Genomic DNA, 16,641 nt, shown 5'->3' on the forward strand with positions numbered 1-16,641 from the left:
ACTGAGATGAAACTTTTATCCAATGGGAATGTAGGCAGGGATTTTGCTTTCCATATGAAAAATATAGCTCAAAAAGGAGCTTACTTGCTAAATTTATATAACTCTGATATAACTTTGAAGATCAATAGGGGGCACTGTTGATCTACATACAAGTTTGGGACATTGAATTTAATTTCATTATTTTCTCAAAGATAACCTTTTGACCTAAACCTAGGAAAGAAACCTAAATCTCATGTGGGATACCCTAATGCCACTATCCTGTCAAGAAAAGTGTCTGGCTTTAAGATATATGTTTGCTTGGATAAAGTTTGAGACCACAGCGTCTGAGAATAACCCTTCTTCAAATACCTTAAAAGTGAAGTAATTTGATTCAAGACACAATTTAGTTCTTTACACATAAGAAAAGAAAATGGTATCCATATCTACCCAACATTATATATTTTTAAAGTTCATACCTACTATATCAATAATATAAAAATATTGTTATATAAATAGGTGCATCAAGATTCCAAAAAGCTCAAAGGCTAGAGACTCCTTCACGCACTAGCAGCGCTATAGTCCATGAATAAACATGAATCAATACATCAATGGATGAACAAATAGATGAATGAAGAGAAGTCCATGCATGCAGTCCCAAAATGTAAGGAGGTATTAGGAGTGGGTATATCCTTGCAGAGACCCCAAAGCCTTCACCACACCGCTGTGTGAACCCTTATGTGGGAACACTTACCAGAACAAATCTGTGTGTAAGCAGAATATAACAGCAAGCTGGATCGCCTTGATCACCTTACACCTCTGCGTTGAAACTCAAACAGGGACCGCCAACAGGTATCAGATGAAAACCACCTCACCAGCATAAGGACCATATGTATGAGAAATAAAGAGCAACATAGTGTAGTCCAGCAAAAAAACATGTGCCTTTATTTCCCAACAATTACCCTTCAAACATTGCACTTACAAAACAAAAGATCTTTAACAGCATGTCAGCAAGTAAAGCAGATGTTCCTAACGCTCTCTCCCGTCCTAGACACCCGCAGCCCGGTACCTGGCCGTGAGCCTCGAGGGATCAGCGTGTCGCAAAAGCTTCCTGCGTGGTTACGTGACCACGCCCTGACGCGTTTCGTCATCAAGTGACTTCTACCGAGGGCGTGGTCACGCATCGTAATCACCTCTATTTACATGCCTCGGAACAGGCGGGGACGGCTGTGCGCCGATCACATGGGAAGGTAATGTCCATCCCACTTCCGACCTCTTCCTCGCAGCTCATCATGTGTGCCGCACTTCCGCCCTCACACGGCATCACCACCTTCACCGTCTGGGACCCGATATGAGTCGCCACACATATCGTACAATCCGGATCCGGATCATCGGCGGATCATATAGCCAGTGCTAAATCCAATATTTATAGGAAGCACCATATCAAACCAAATGCTGACATACGGCTATATTCATATAAAGTGCATGACATGATACACAGATACAGTACATCGGATCTTAAGGCATTCCATTTAAAATGACACTCAGATTTAAAAACATGTAGCAGGTCAGAATACTGGATACACCACTCGTATTAAAATTGGGTAACCCATTATTTGACCTTACCACTTTCTCATTGCCAAATAAAATTATATATGAAGCAGATATGGAGCAGCATAAATATATAAAAGATCATACAGACCGTACGTATATATATATATGTCGCATAAAATATGTCTACAAAAACACATATGTACATAGATGAATCATTAAAATAAATCATTATATATTATATAAAACTATTAAAAAACACTTTAAAGAACACTTTAAAACCACTGGTTAATAGTTACTAAGGAAACAGTTTATGTCAAGGTCTATGTTGAGTCCCCTCGGGTGCAAAGAGTTAGTCTGAAATATCCAATAAGTTTCGCGTTTTGATAATTCTCTAACTCTATTGGACCCCCTCCATACAGGATCCACTTTTTCGATACCCCAAAATTTTAGTTGGGTGGGATCCTGATTGTGATGTTCCTTAAAATGGAGTGAGACATTGTGGTCCTTGAACCCTTTCCGGATATTAGCAACATGCTCTGATATCCTGATTGCTATGGTTCTCTTTGTCCTACCAATATAAAGTAACCCAACAGCAAAAAGAGAAGACTGGTGGACTAGGAGGAATTTATAATTTGGCGGGTATTACTTTGAAGCAAAAAGAAACGAACATCTTGAATGCTGGCCTTAAATGTGCCAAGCATAAACCTCTAAACAAATTTAACGTATACATAGATGTTCATAAGTATATCCGTAAAATAAATCTTAAAAGATATTTTCTCAATCCTACTAGGACCTCTAATGGTAATCAGAATAATAACACAGATGTGTCGATAGGAGTAAACAGTGGTCTCAGAAATAATTCCTTATTCAATCCCCCACAGCCTTCCAACCACCATGTGGATGTCTTTAAAAATTTAGTCATCCAGGATGTAAAGGCGTTACAGCCGAAGAAAGCTGTTAACCCACGCTACATTCAGGAAGGCCTCGAATCCTTGGAAAAAAGGAAAGAGGTGGTTATCAGACCCGCTGACAAGGGGGGAGGTGTGGTTATACTGAAAAAGGATTATTACCACAGACAATTGTCTGAAATGCTATCTGACACACAAACATATGTGGAACTTAAAAGTGACCCCACGTCTGCATGCAGGAAGGTTTTAAAGGATTTGGTAACTTATGGATATGAACAGTGAGTGTTGTCAGATAAAGAGAAAAGATACTTGAATCCAAGTTTCAATAGGATCCCCACGATCTATACATTGCCAAAAATCCATAAGGATGCTACCAATCCCCCCGCCAGACCCATTGTCAATGGGATTAATTCCGTCACTGCACGGATGGGGGAATATCTTGATTGTTTCCTGCAAACTAGCGTAACCAGTTTGAGATCCTACCTAAAGGATACAAAGGATTTCTTATGTGGATTGAGAGAAATTACAGTTCACCCAGATAAAGATATGTTTTTGGTAACAGCTGATGTATCCTCCTTGTATACTGTGATCCAGCATGAGGATGCTCTGTTGGCTTTGAACTGGGCCTTTAGTAGACGTGCCGACCTCCCAGACCCCCAAAAAAGGTTTCTAAGGTATGCCTTGGAATTCTGCCTGGCTAATAATTACTTTTGGTATGATGGCAAGTTTTATAGCCAAAAACGAGGTGTGGCTATGGGAGCTAAATTTGCTCCCAGCCTTGCCAACCTTTTTATGGGGGAATGGGAGGACAGGTTTGTCTATGCCCAGCAAAGGCCGCAGCTCAAGATGTACAGGAGGTACATCGATGACCTCTTCTTCATATGGGAGGGTTCAGAGGAAGAGTTGGCGGAATTTGCCAGCTTATTAAACACCAATAACAACAACATCAAGCTTGAGTTCAACTGGAGCCAGTCCTCAATACACTATCTAGATGTGGAGGTCATGTTGCGGAACGGGGCTTTGGAAACTAAGGTTTACTTCAAGCCCACGGACCGCAACGGGTACCTCCCGATACATAGTGGTCACCATAGCAGCTGGCTCCGTACATCCCTAAGGGGCAGTTGCCACGGGTGAGGAGGAATTGTACCACCGATGCAGACTATCACGCACAGGCCCAGGTGATCCGCCAACGTTTCCTAGAGAAGGGATACCATGGGGAAATCTTGGACAGGGATGTTTTAGAGGTGGCAAAAATTTCACAACAGTCTAGTCTAACTGAACGGGTTAATACTCCGTCTAACCAACATGAATGGAGTTTTTTGACTCAGTATAACTCCCAGTACAAGGAGATTGAGGAGATCATTAGGAAGCACTTGGGGGTGTTATGCCTTGACAAGATCCTGGGGAGCAATTTACCAACCAGGCCTGCCTTTATATATAGAAAGGCCCCCACTTTTGGGGATCAAATTGTGCGGAAAGTGTTAGATCCACCTACGCAACCCACAATGTTTTGGGAAAATAAGACAGGATTTTATGCCTGTCGAAGGTGTAAAACTTGCAAACAAGTGCAGACCCACCTAAGAGGCCATACTTCCTTTTACTCATCTGCAAATGGGGAAAACTTCGAGATCAAGGATCTAATTACCTGCCACACTACTCATGTAGTGTACGGCATGGAATGTCCCTGTGGGTTACTTTATATTGGTAGGACGAAGAGAATCATAGCAATCAGGATATCAGAGCATGTTGCTAATATCCGGAAAGGGTTCAAGGACCACAATGTCTCACTCCATTTTAAGGAACATCACAATCAGGATCCCACCCAACTAAAATTTTGGGGTATCGAAAAAGTGGATCCTGTATGGAGGGGGTCCAATAGAGTTAGAGAATTATCAAAACGCGAAACTTATTGGATATTTCAGACTAACTCTTTGCACCCGAGGGGACTCAACATAGACCTTGACATAAACTGTTTCCTTAGTAACTATTAACCAGTGGTTTTAAAGTGTTCTTTAAAGTGTTTTTTAATAGTTTTATATAATATATAATGATTTATTTTAATGATTCGTCTATGTACATATGTGTTTTTGTAGACATATTTTATGCGACATATATATATATACGTACGGTCTGTATGATCTTTTATATATTTATGCTGCTCCATATCTGCTTCATATATAATTTTATTTAGTAATGAGAAAGTGGTAAGGTCAAATAATGGGTTACCCAATTTTAATACGAGTGGTGTATCCAGTATTCTGACCTGCTACATGTTTTTAAATCTGAGTGTCATTTTAAATGGAATGCCTTAAGATCCGATGTACTGTATCTGTGTATCATGTCATGCACTTTATATGAATATAGCCGTATGTCAGCATTTGGTTTGATATGGTGCTTCCTATAAATATTGGATTTAGCACTGGCTATATGATCCGCCGATGATCCGGATCCGGATTGTACGATATGTGTGGCGACTCATATCGGGTCCCAGACGGTGAAGGTGGTGATGCCGTGTGAGGGCGGAAGTGCGGCACACATGATGAGCTGCGAGGAAGAGGGCGGAAGTGGGATGGACATTACCTTCCCATGTGATCGGCGCACAGCCATCCCCGCCTGTTCCGAGGCATGTAAATAGAGGTGATTACGATGCGTGACCACGCCCTCGGTAGAAGTCACTTGATGACGAAACGCGTCAGGGCGTGGTCACGTAACCACGCAGGAAGCTTTTGCGACACGCTGATCCCTCGAGGCTCACGGCCAGGTACCGGGCTGCGGGTGTCTAGGACGGGAGAGAGCGTTAGGAACATCTGCTTTACTTGCTGACATGCTGTTAAAGATCTTTTGTTTTGTAAGTGCAATGTTTGAAGGGTAATTGTTGGGAAATAAAGGCACATGTTTTTTTGCTGGACTACACTATGTTGCTCTTTATTTCTCATACATATGGTCCTTATGCTGGTGAGGTGGTTTTCATCTGATACCTGTTGGCGGTCCCTGTTTGAGTTTCAACGCAGAGGTGTAAGGTGATCAAGGCGATCCAGCTTGCTGTTATATTCTGCTTACACACAGATTTGTTCTGGTAAGTGTTCCCACATAAGGGTTCACACAGCGGTGTGGTGAAGGCTTTGGGGTCTCTGCAAGGATATACCCACTCCTAATACCTCCTTACATTTTGGGACTGCATGCATGGACTTCTCTTCATTCATCTATTTGTTCATCCATTGATGTATTGATTCATGTTTATTCATGGACTATAGCGCTGCTAGTGCGTGAAGGAGTCTCTAGCCTTTGAGCTTTTTGGAATCTTGATGCACCTATTTATATATTCATGAACTTATAGCAGCAGCTTTATTTTGCTTTATTCATTGTGTTTATTTTGGCGCCGGGTGAGCGAAGTTACACTGTTGGTTCTGTGAGCGCAATACTTTGCTCCTTTTTTGCATAAAAATATTGTTGCTAATACAATTGTTACACATAATAATAATGTTTCCTCAAGCATATTTTAAATAAACCCTAAAAAAATATATGATATTTTTGTTCATTGTGAAACTCAGACAAAACTGACATTACATCACCCTCATTAGCACCTAGTGCCACCATGGCTGGATCTTATCTTGGTGTGATGGCAAGGGGCCTCTTTATTTATGGCTTTCATTCACCTCATGACAAAATGGCTGCTAGGCTGCCAAATATGACAATATGTATAAAATAATATGTATGGGCCTTATATGACTCCTTTTAACCCCAAAAGTCCTGACATATAATTATCAAAGAAATATTTAGAAACAAAGTTTTTGAAAGCATAAACAGATTCATAAGATTATATATATTAACCACCTAAGGACCAAGCCTATTTCTGACACATGTTGTTTACAAGTTAAAATCAGTATTTTTTGCTAGAACTTAGAACCTCCAAATAGTGTATATATATATATATATTTTTTTTTTTTAGAAAAGACTCTGGAGAATAAAATAGCAGTCATTGCAATATTTTTTGTCGAGCCGTATTTGGGCAGCGGTCTTTCAAACGCAATTTAAAAAAATATATATACATTTCACTGAATATAGAAAAGATGAAACAGTAAAGTTAGCCCAATTTTTGTATATTGTGAAAGATGATGTCACGCCAACTAAATTGATACCTAACATGTTATGGTTTAAATTTGCTCACGCTCGCGGAATGTGGAAAAATTACGGTACCTAAAAATCTCTATAGGCAATGCTTTAAAAAGTTATAACAGTTACCAGTTTAGAGGTACAGAGGAGGTCTTTTGCTACAATTATTGCTCTCACTTTGGTGCGCCAGCTCACAGCAAGGGGGCGCTTTAATTTTTTTTTTTTTACTATTTATTTTATTTTATTTTTTATTTTTAACACTGTTCCTTAAAAAAATAAATCTGATCACTTTTATTGCTGTCACAAGGAATGTAAACATCCCTTGTGACAGTAATTAGCAGTGACAGGTACTCTATATGGAGGGATCCCAAAACCCTCCACTGCACTTCAAAGTATTCAGAACGCCAAAATCAGGATTTTTGAATACTGACAGTTTTTTTAAATCGGCACCGTTGGCAGCCGAGTAAACTGGAAGTGACGTTGTGTTCCCGTTGTTTCCGGGTTACATGATCGGAGACCCGATCAAAGCTAAATCTGGCTTCGTTCGGGACTCTAACCAGCTGGCGGATGTGCTGGCTGGTTGCTTAGGTCTCCCCGTGGGATGGAAGACCCGGGCAGAGTGGCAGAAGGCGGCAGGAGGGGTCCATCCGAGAGCTTCTATATTTAGCAATCCAAGGTATAAAAAAAAATATCTGTAGACTTATCCATAAACCACATACAGTATCTCACAAAAGTGAGTACACCCCTCACATTTTTGTAAATATTTTACTATATCTTTTCATGTGACCACACTGAAGAAATTACACTTTGCTAAAATGTAAAGTAGTGAGTCTACAGCTTGTATAGCAGTGTAAATTTGCTGTCCTCTCAAAATAATGCAACACGCAGTCAAAATTCTGTAAACCACTGGCAACAAAAGTGAGTACACCCCTAATAAAAATGTCCAAATTGGGCCCAAAGTGTCAATATTTTGCGTGGTCACCATTATTTTCCAGCACTGCCTTAAGCCTCTTGGGCATGTAGTTCACCAGAGCTTCACAGGTAGCCACTGGAGTCCTCTTCCACTACTTCATGACATAACAGAGGTGGTGGATGTTAGAGACCTTGTGCTCCTCCACCTTCCATTCGAGGATGCCCCACAGATGCTCAATAGGGTTTAGGTCTGGAGACATGCTTGGCCTCACTTTTGTTGCCAGCATTTAGACATTAATGGCTGTGTGTTGAGTTATTTTGAGGGGACTGAAAATTTACACTGTCATACAAGCTGTACACTGACTACTTTACATTGTAGCAAAGTGTCATTTTTTAAGCGTTGCCACAAGAATATATATAATAAAAATATTTACAGAAATGTGAGATGTGTACTTACTTTTGTGAAATAATGTAGTAGACCCAGCTGTCAATATGCTGGATACCTTAATAAAAGCTAAACACAACCTATAGTATGGGACCGTAGGCAGAACAATTATTCTCTATATAAATGAAACAAACTGGACTCAAATTTGTGGATTAACAGGCCGCCGCCTATTATTATAGGTTTAAATATCATCTTGAAGCTTAACCAAGCTGTAATACAAACTGCAAACATCTTTTATTAAATACATAACAATTATATACCAATTTTTTATACCAACTTAGCTCAGGTATTGTGAGCTCAAGCTAATAACATATATGCAATAGAATCCCCTTTTAATTGTAAAAGGGATAAAACCTCATAATAAGACCACGACAATTGGGGTGGCTTCTTCTTCTTACTGCAACTGTTATGACATATTTTTATTTCTTTTATAGGTCACAGCTCGTGCCATAGCTGTTTAATGAGTTAGCCACCGATAGAAAGTAAGTATACAAATAACCTAAGCCCATATCACTTTTAAAAGTCTGCCAAGGCACCATAAGTGCGGAGGGGGGGGGGGGGTGGGGACAATTTCTGCCCTACTCCACACATTTAATTATTGTTTGTGGTTATATGGGTCTGCTTAGTGTTTAGCTTTCCTTGAGCTTAATCCCCCAAACAATAGTTATCATTATTCATCATACTTTCAGCAATAAAAGCCAATACGATAATAACATTCACACAGATAAAAAATGTTATGGCATATAACAATTGTTATTGAGTACCATCAGTACTGAAACTTGTTCCCCCATAAAGAATGACTGTCTCTGTAAAAGACCCTAGAACACTCACATGACTGAAATAAAAGCCAGCCCAAGTGCCATTCTAAATCAGGTTTTCTGTTTTTTTGTTTTTTTTTTTATGAGAAAAAAAACTCAAGATACACAAACTCTAGAACACAACTCAGCTCTTCACAATCTACGTAATCTCTTATTTTAAAGAACTGGAAGACAGTTTAATGCTCCAACTTAGGTAATGAAGGACAAATAAAACATTGAGCATCACAGCTGAAAGTTAATTTATCAAATCTCAAATGAGAAAGTGACAAGGCCGTTTTGTGTTTTAAGGCAGAAATGAGGTGTATTTAATTCAAAAATGCATTTAATCTAGCAGCAGAATGTCAGCAAGAGATGCCGACAAAATAAAGGCAATATATTTACAATTTCAAGAAAATGGAAAAAGTGCAGTTGTATTTTATTTAATGGCAGTGATATATTTTGTTTTTAATTAATTTTATTTTTAAAAAAGGTTTATATTCTCTCTTTATTTATTTATTTATTTATTTATTTATTTATTCATGTATTTATTAATAACCTTTTAATAAGATTTTTTGGTATTGGTAGAATGGCAATGCTTGATTGCCCACCATGTCTTTAAAACTCTCCATGACCCAGCAGGGAAATCTTCTTCTACTTCCTACTGCTCTGCCTATACAAGTTACATTCCCTCATAGAGTCTACTAATAACCAAGAACCATAGACATACTCTAATCCTAACTCCAGCTTTAGAAAAAATAAAGAAAAAAAATAACTGTGTTTTAAAATCCAACAGTGCAAATATCCAGATTTGTCTTGGTTTCAACTTTGCACATTCCCCTACACAGGAGTAATCAGGACTAGAAGATGGCAGGGCAGCATAAGAATTTAATCAAACTTTGATATATGCACACGTGCTGCCAGTAATCATGTAGACTAAAAGAGAGAGCAGAATGAACAGAACTCATCCGCATGCTGCTGCTTCTTCATTGTCCAATCAACAGACAAAAAATGTGCAATAACAAGTATAGACTAGACCTTACCCCAAAAACTTGGACAGCATTATATTCTGACCACATTCCATGTACTTGGATGTCCAGAGTTGAATTGCCATTTTTTCATGCTTGGTTTCCCTGCTAGGCCAAAATACTTACTACTTCCTTACTATCTTTGGTACAATTTTGGAATTATTGGCTTATTCTACTTGCGCACCCATGCCTTCTGCCTTAGTTACCTTGCCAGTCCGAGCTTCCTGTTCTACCACTTGTCAAGCCAAAATACTATTAATACAAAGTAAAAAGTAATATGCAGGATGCTTGAGCATCTTACCTATTGCTCTGACTACATTTGTCAACCCAAGGCTTCTGCTCCTGCTTGGACAAAGCTCTGAATACAATCTAACTACCTCTGGTACTATATTTGTAATGTATATGATATGAATAAGTGCTCCACACTACTATTTACATGTACTCTGATTTTGACCATATTTCTACTTATGCTGTTCTAATAAACCAAAGCTGCCAACCCTACTACCCAAAAGCCATTGAAATTCATTTTTGTTCAAGAAAGTTTATTTCCCCAGACTGTTTGGCAATTTTACCTTTCTTTGACCCATCCCCTTGTTATCCTGTAAGGCTCCAAATTCAGAATTCCAGGGACTTCCAAGGTATTATATAGTTTGGATGATGGGGTAAGAGGGATCTTATGCAGATATGGCACCCACATTATCCCCTATAGTAAAATGACATTCCTTTGACATCCATTAACTCCCTACCCTTTTTCCGTATGATTCCCTTTAGTTATTCCTTACTTCTATTTCTCTGTTCATAAACATTCACAATAAAAATGTTTCAAGGAACTAGAATGTGCAATGTCACTTGAAAGTAACTAACACTTATGGGATAAGCTGCACTGAAGTTGAAATTCATGTTCATCATCCTGTACAACATCTAAATCAGGGCGGACAGGATACACTTTGTAAAAACGCATTGTTTTGTCTTTAAACAAGTCTCAAAGTTATCCTATTAAAACAGTAAGGTAGTAGCTAGAGAAACAGAATATAATGTCAGGTTATGAAAAATTGGTCCAGGGGGGCAGTGAGCCAAACCTCCTATGTTGATTCCAGATCCAGAACAAATTGATGGAATCAGCTCTGTTCCCTACTTTCTGTAGATGAGCTCAGCAGGTGTAATGGTGCATTTCAGGCAGTTCAACTAAATTACATAACAGTATCAATTTAAGAGAAGAAAAAAACGTGTGGATTATACAAAATTGCTCATATGTTTACATAGCAGTTCAAAGTCATTACAGCTATAAATTTCTTAAGGCAACTTTTATACTTTTGGATGAAAAAAGGTACAGTATATATTTTTAGACATTTTTTTTTTACATCAAGTATGTTTAATTGGGAAAGATCTTGCACTTTTATACAATTTTGCAAAAGCTGTTAAGGTCACTTGATCTTTGTTAGATGCCTGTTTCTAGAAATATAGTTTTGTAGAGCCACATTTTTAGCAAAATATTTAAGCAGGTGACTTTCACCTTTAGTGAAACTCAAAATCATAAGTATCTCCAGAGATGTGAAGTAACTCTTATATGTCAATCCAAATGTTTCCAGCAAAGGATAAGCTTATTACACACACCCTCCATGACCCATGCCTCCCTATTTGCCAACGAGGCTCATCATCACATTTAAAGACCAAAGTTCAGGTAGAATGTGATTGGGCCAAGCTTTTGTTTTACACAAAGGGTCAAGATTCAAGAAGAATGTGTGTTTTGCCTGTGAAGCTTTTAATTTATCCAGGTCATAGTTACATAGTTACATAGTAGGTGAGGTTGAATAAAGACAATAGTCCATCCAGTTCAACCCGTGTAGGTGTGTGTGGCTGTAATCATCTAACATAGCCCTTAATGTCCTGATCCTTGAGATGTACGTCTAAGAGTCTTTTGAAAGTCACCATACTACCCGCAGAAACCCCCTCTTGTGGTAGACAATTCCACAATCTTGTAGCCCTAACAGTAAAGAACCCTCCTTGTTGCCTGAGGTTAAAACGCTTCTCCCCTAATCGCATTGTATGTCCTCGAGTCCTCATGCAATTCCTTCGAATGAATAGCTTTTTTCTAAGCTGAGATCCCCATTAAGATATTTATAAATTTCTATCATGTCCCCTCTCAGACGTCTCTTCTCCAGGGAAAATAAATTGAGCGATTGCAGCCGCTCTTCATAGTTAAGGTCCTCCAACCCCCTAATCAGTTTAGTTGCCCTTCTCTGGACTCTCTCCAGCTCCAACACATGCCTTCTGAGGACTGGCGACCAGAACTGGAACTGGAACTGTCATGGTAGTAGAAGTTAGTCATATTTAATTGAACTTGTTCTGGAATGTTGAAATAATTTCACAAATTTCCAGGTGGCTTTCTCATCTATGATGAGTGTCAGGAACATACCACAAAATTAAAAACAACATGGCTAACTCAGTCACCTTAATTCAATCACCATAATATTAATTGAACGGTTGTTCATGTTTTAAGCTACATGAATGAAGGTAAAACATTATTTCCAAGTGCTAGAGTATTAAAAACTACAAATTGAATTACTCTGTTTTGTGGGATTGTGAAGGGTAATTAGATTGTAATACTAAAGCACTAAATATAAATAGTACCTGGACATGCCCTATAGTTCGGGACTTCTAGGTAGATATACATTCCTTTATCTCCTCCGCATTGGGCCTACCACATATTGTAAACCCCAAAAATTGTCTTTTGGGTATTTTCAGTGATTTGACTATCCCTTCCTATGCTAGGAGACTGCTTTGTAGCCTTTATTTTTATGCAAAGAAGTCCCTCCTACTGTCATGGAAGGGATTGTTATCTCCAATAAGATCCTTTTGGCTGAAATTAGTCAATGACTCTCTTCCACTGTATAGGCTCACCTTTGAGAATCGGAAAAGAGTTAAAAAATTTAAAAAACTTTGGGATAGATGGTTAGCTAGTCCCTTGACTCTCATCCCTGAGTCCCTACGACTCTCACCCATGAGTCCCTATGACAGATATGTTTCTACCTAACTTTGCTAGCTATACACCACACTATGACATATGATATGCTTGCCTAAAATAAAAGTTTTGATGGAATTCAGTATAATTTCTACAATCAATGATTACAGGACATGTGTGAGACAATTTTGCAAATACTGTTTATTGTTTGTTCTTTTTGTATATTGTTTATTGTGTACATAGCACACTGTGTTGTGTACATAGCACACAATATATCGTTAAAAAAAAATATATATATATATATATATATATATATATATATATATATATATATATATATATATATAAATAGTACTATAGTGCTTAAGATTTGTAATATTTTAGTTAAACCACAAAGAAAAACATGGGGTATACATCATAGAACTCTTAAAACATGTACAGACCAAATCATCATAGAAAAAAGAGACAGACCATAGTTTGTAATATTAAAGCATGTGTAGCAATTGGCCCAAAGTGGTAATTCCAGCTACTTGTTCGTGGCATTACATCATACTTGCACATCAAGTACACTGGATGCTATTCAGAGCTGGAAAACTTCCAACGCCTTTCAAACATTCAACTTTTCCTTCATCAGGGATTGTTTACCACTCTGTAATCATAAATGGCCATTATTGAATCTAAGTTCATTAATTAATAAACATAATGATTTATAATCATGTATAACAAACACGTACATCAAAGAAGTAATTAGGTCACAGCGTTAACCCACAGACAGCATCTGGATAACCATCAGATTGTCCTCAAATATAAGGAGCCTAAAGCCCTTCTGATTGGGAGTACTGGAAGTAAACACAAAGAGCACAGGTATCTGCAGATATATCCTGCAGTGAAATCGGGGGAGAAAGAGAGTCCACTACATAACTCCTAAAATAATTGGCCCCTGTAATTACAGAAATAACAATATAGATGTGTATGTGGAAGTCCCAGTAATGAGGAGGGTTCCCGGTTTTGCGCCCTGAAGGGCAAAGCCCTTTCTGGGGTCACAGGTCCTGCCTTCCTGCACTTCACAGACGAGGCAGAGAGGGATGGTGTCTCCTTGAGGTCCCCGGGGGTCTTTCTCTAGGTACTGCGCATGCGCAAATCGGCGCATGGCTCGGTTGCATCACAGCCGGCCCTAGCTGATCCGGCATGTGCAAATTGCACATCGCAATTGCATTGGTAGCTACGCTGGAGCCGCCTCCCAAGAATCGGACTGTAACAATGTAAAGGGAGACTGCCGCCGACACAGGATTTAAATGGCTTATATCCAGATTCTTGACCTAGATAGATAGGATCCAATTTGTAGATAATATTCAGGATGATGTCAATCACACCTTTGGTTATGTTAGCTTCTTTTTGTTTTAGGATATTAAAACAGCATTATATGTGGGTGACACCTGTGCTTGATTATGATTTTTTCCAGTTTTATGCAAATAGCATCTTTCACACCTCTTGCAAGCCAGTTTAGTAACATGTGATCAGGTTAAGGAAATTGAATCAGGTGTCTATAAATACTAGAATATGTTGATGACATTTATTACACACAAGGAAGCCATTCTGATAAGTGTTGAAATGTTTTAAACATTCAAGGACTCCATAATTTAAATGTTTAAGGTTTTTGACAGGTTTAAGGCAATCAAATGATTTAAACCAATGCACATGTGCTTATTGCCTGCATTTCAGGGCTTTTTTTTTTAATATTATCTGGGAGTGTTGTGTATGTGTTTTATAAATATTAGTTTAAATAGATAATGCAATAGTCTTTTGTACTAACTATTATTCATATGTAAAATTATTTACAAGTCTGATAAACACTGCCTTAGGCCCCTTTCCTACAGGCGGATAGAATAGAGCTTTTAGCTGCGGATAGCTGAAGTTTTCTACCGCAGCTTAACTGAGACAATGCCTTTCAATGACCCTATTCACCCACAACGTTTAGCAGCAGTTTTGTTTCATACGATTTTGTAAGTTTAGAAAAAAAAGATTTTACTGCGTCCATGACCAATTTATCGCAGCTATCTGAATAATAATCGTTGGTAATCGCAGAGGTTGAAATGGGATGAAGTGTACCGATTTCTGACTTCAAACTGGGAAAATATGTAGGCAAATGAACAGTAGAACCGTAGTAAGTGCATTGATGGATGTGTGGGGGTGCAGGGGGTACACATACATGGGATCAGTTGCCTATAGCAACCATACCTTAAAAATAGCGAATGCAGGTTCCTAGGGTAAATTGTTTGCTTTTGGTCAATTATTAGTGCTCTATCCATTATGTTTGTCATATGTTAAATTTTTTTTTCAATGGAAAATATTGCAGGAAAGGAGATTTGTACAAGATGGAGGTCCCTACGTGACCGCTACAAGAAGGAACTCAATGAAGAGAGGTCTGCTGAGAGAAGTGGTGCACCTTCAACACATCGTAGGCCTAACCCCCATGCAGAGGCTTTGTCATTTTTGAGGCACATCACTGAAATGCATCTATAAGTTTAATTTGTCTTTTTTTTTTTTTTTTTTAATCCAAGAAGCTGCAGAAATTGGCTATTTTTTTTTTTTTAATCTTTGAATGCTATTACTTTTTACTAGAACCATCTCAAGCATTTCCGTAAGAGCAAGGCATGGAAGTATGTCATCAGACAATGGAATCGAAGCTGAAGCAAACCAAGAGAAAAATGCAGAACCAGTTTCTCCTGATGAAAATCAACCACCCGCTCAAGCACCTGTTGTATGTTTCTTTCAAAGTGTCACATATTGTCATGTCACAACCTCCATCTACAAACCACTTATTGTTGACACCTTCAAAAATGGCAGATGGTGTTAGTGCAGTGACATATTTGTAGAAAAGCTTTATCTGTATTCCAATTCTAATTACAGGCAAATATTGATAGGAGAATCCAGTCAAGATCCACCACCCGTTGAACACGCCATACTCAGCAAGAGCCCCCTTTTGAAGAATATTTTGATCACCATTCTCAAACCTCTACCTCAAAAGTTGATGATGTATTCCTCAAGATCTCAGATTCTGATGTGATGTTTTACAGAATGTTACTGTCTGTAATCAGGGAGGTCCCTCTTGATAAGCGTACTGAGGTCAAGGGTGATATATATGCATATATTATGTACGTACTGTATATCGTTTCTGCTTCAGTTTCAACACCCATTTCCTCGATTTCAGCCCTGTGGATTGGGTTTTATTTCAATAATTTTTATTAGAAAGGTTTTGTAATAAAATACAACAAAATAAAAAAGGAAAAAAAAAGGGCAAGGAAAAGAGCCCAAATACAGGGAACAGTGATATAAACTGACAGTGTCAAAAAGTCCAGAGTGATATTAACTATCCGCCTTGCAAAACACAATAATGCAATGGGGGGATAAGGGTAAACAAAATGAATGCAACATCAGTAAATACCCACCAATCAACCCCAGCCTTACATGGTCCCAGAGAACCAGGGGGGCCCATAAACTAAGGCATGGCAGCCGCAGAAGACCACCGGGGGATTGGGTTTTAATACACCAAATGGCTCTTTTACAAAATCACTGCCTGTCCATCATTACCATAACAGTACACCTGCCATGAGCCCTTACTCAGGATCCCCACCAATGTACACACCTTTTCCATCTCATCAGGGTTTACAAAGAATGCATGAGCAGCCAAACCCCTGTCGTCCACCCTCCTCTCTATCTTCCTAATCTGAATCATGCATCGATGTGGGCAGGGAACCAAGCCATTCTTCCCTGCATTCTCCTTACCCAGTTTATGAAGGTTTGTAGTTTTGTTTACAGCTTATAACTTGTTATTTGTATGGCTATTTTATTTTTATATTGTGGTTTAATCAGACTGATACCTTTGCTGTGATCAGATATATCAAAACTCCTACTGATTCCTATGTATCCTATCCCCACTAAAGGCAGG

At 38.6% G+C, this 16,641-nt stretch overlaps 1 protein-coding gene across 1 annotated transcript; it reads left to right on the forward strand.

Moving 5' to 3' along the window:
* Nucleotides 1-3,284: 3,284 nt before the first annotated feature.
* On the forward strand, nt 3,285-16,418 carry LOC309546620 (uncharacterized protein; the record flags this gene model as incomplete). Its single annotated transcript, XM_082246359.1, has 6 exons — nt 3,285-3,499; nt 12,231-12,244; nt 15,049-15,205; nt 15,254-15,258; nt 15,721-15,847; nt 16,292-16,418. 6 exons carry the CDS (start codon nt 3,285-3,287, stop codon nt 16,416-16,418), a joined length of 645 nt encoding a protein of 214 aa, XP_082102485.1.
* Between the last annotated feature and the right edge of the window lie 223 nt (nt 16,419-16,641).

This window comes from Pelophylax lessonae, assembly GCF_965119305.1.
Source record: "Pelophylax lessonae genome assembly, chromosome: 2".
Classification (NCBI taxonomy): domain Eukaryota; kingdom Metazoa; phylum Chordata; class Amphibia; order Anura; family Ranidae; genus Pelophylax; species Pelophylax lessonae.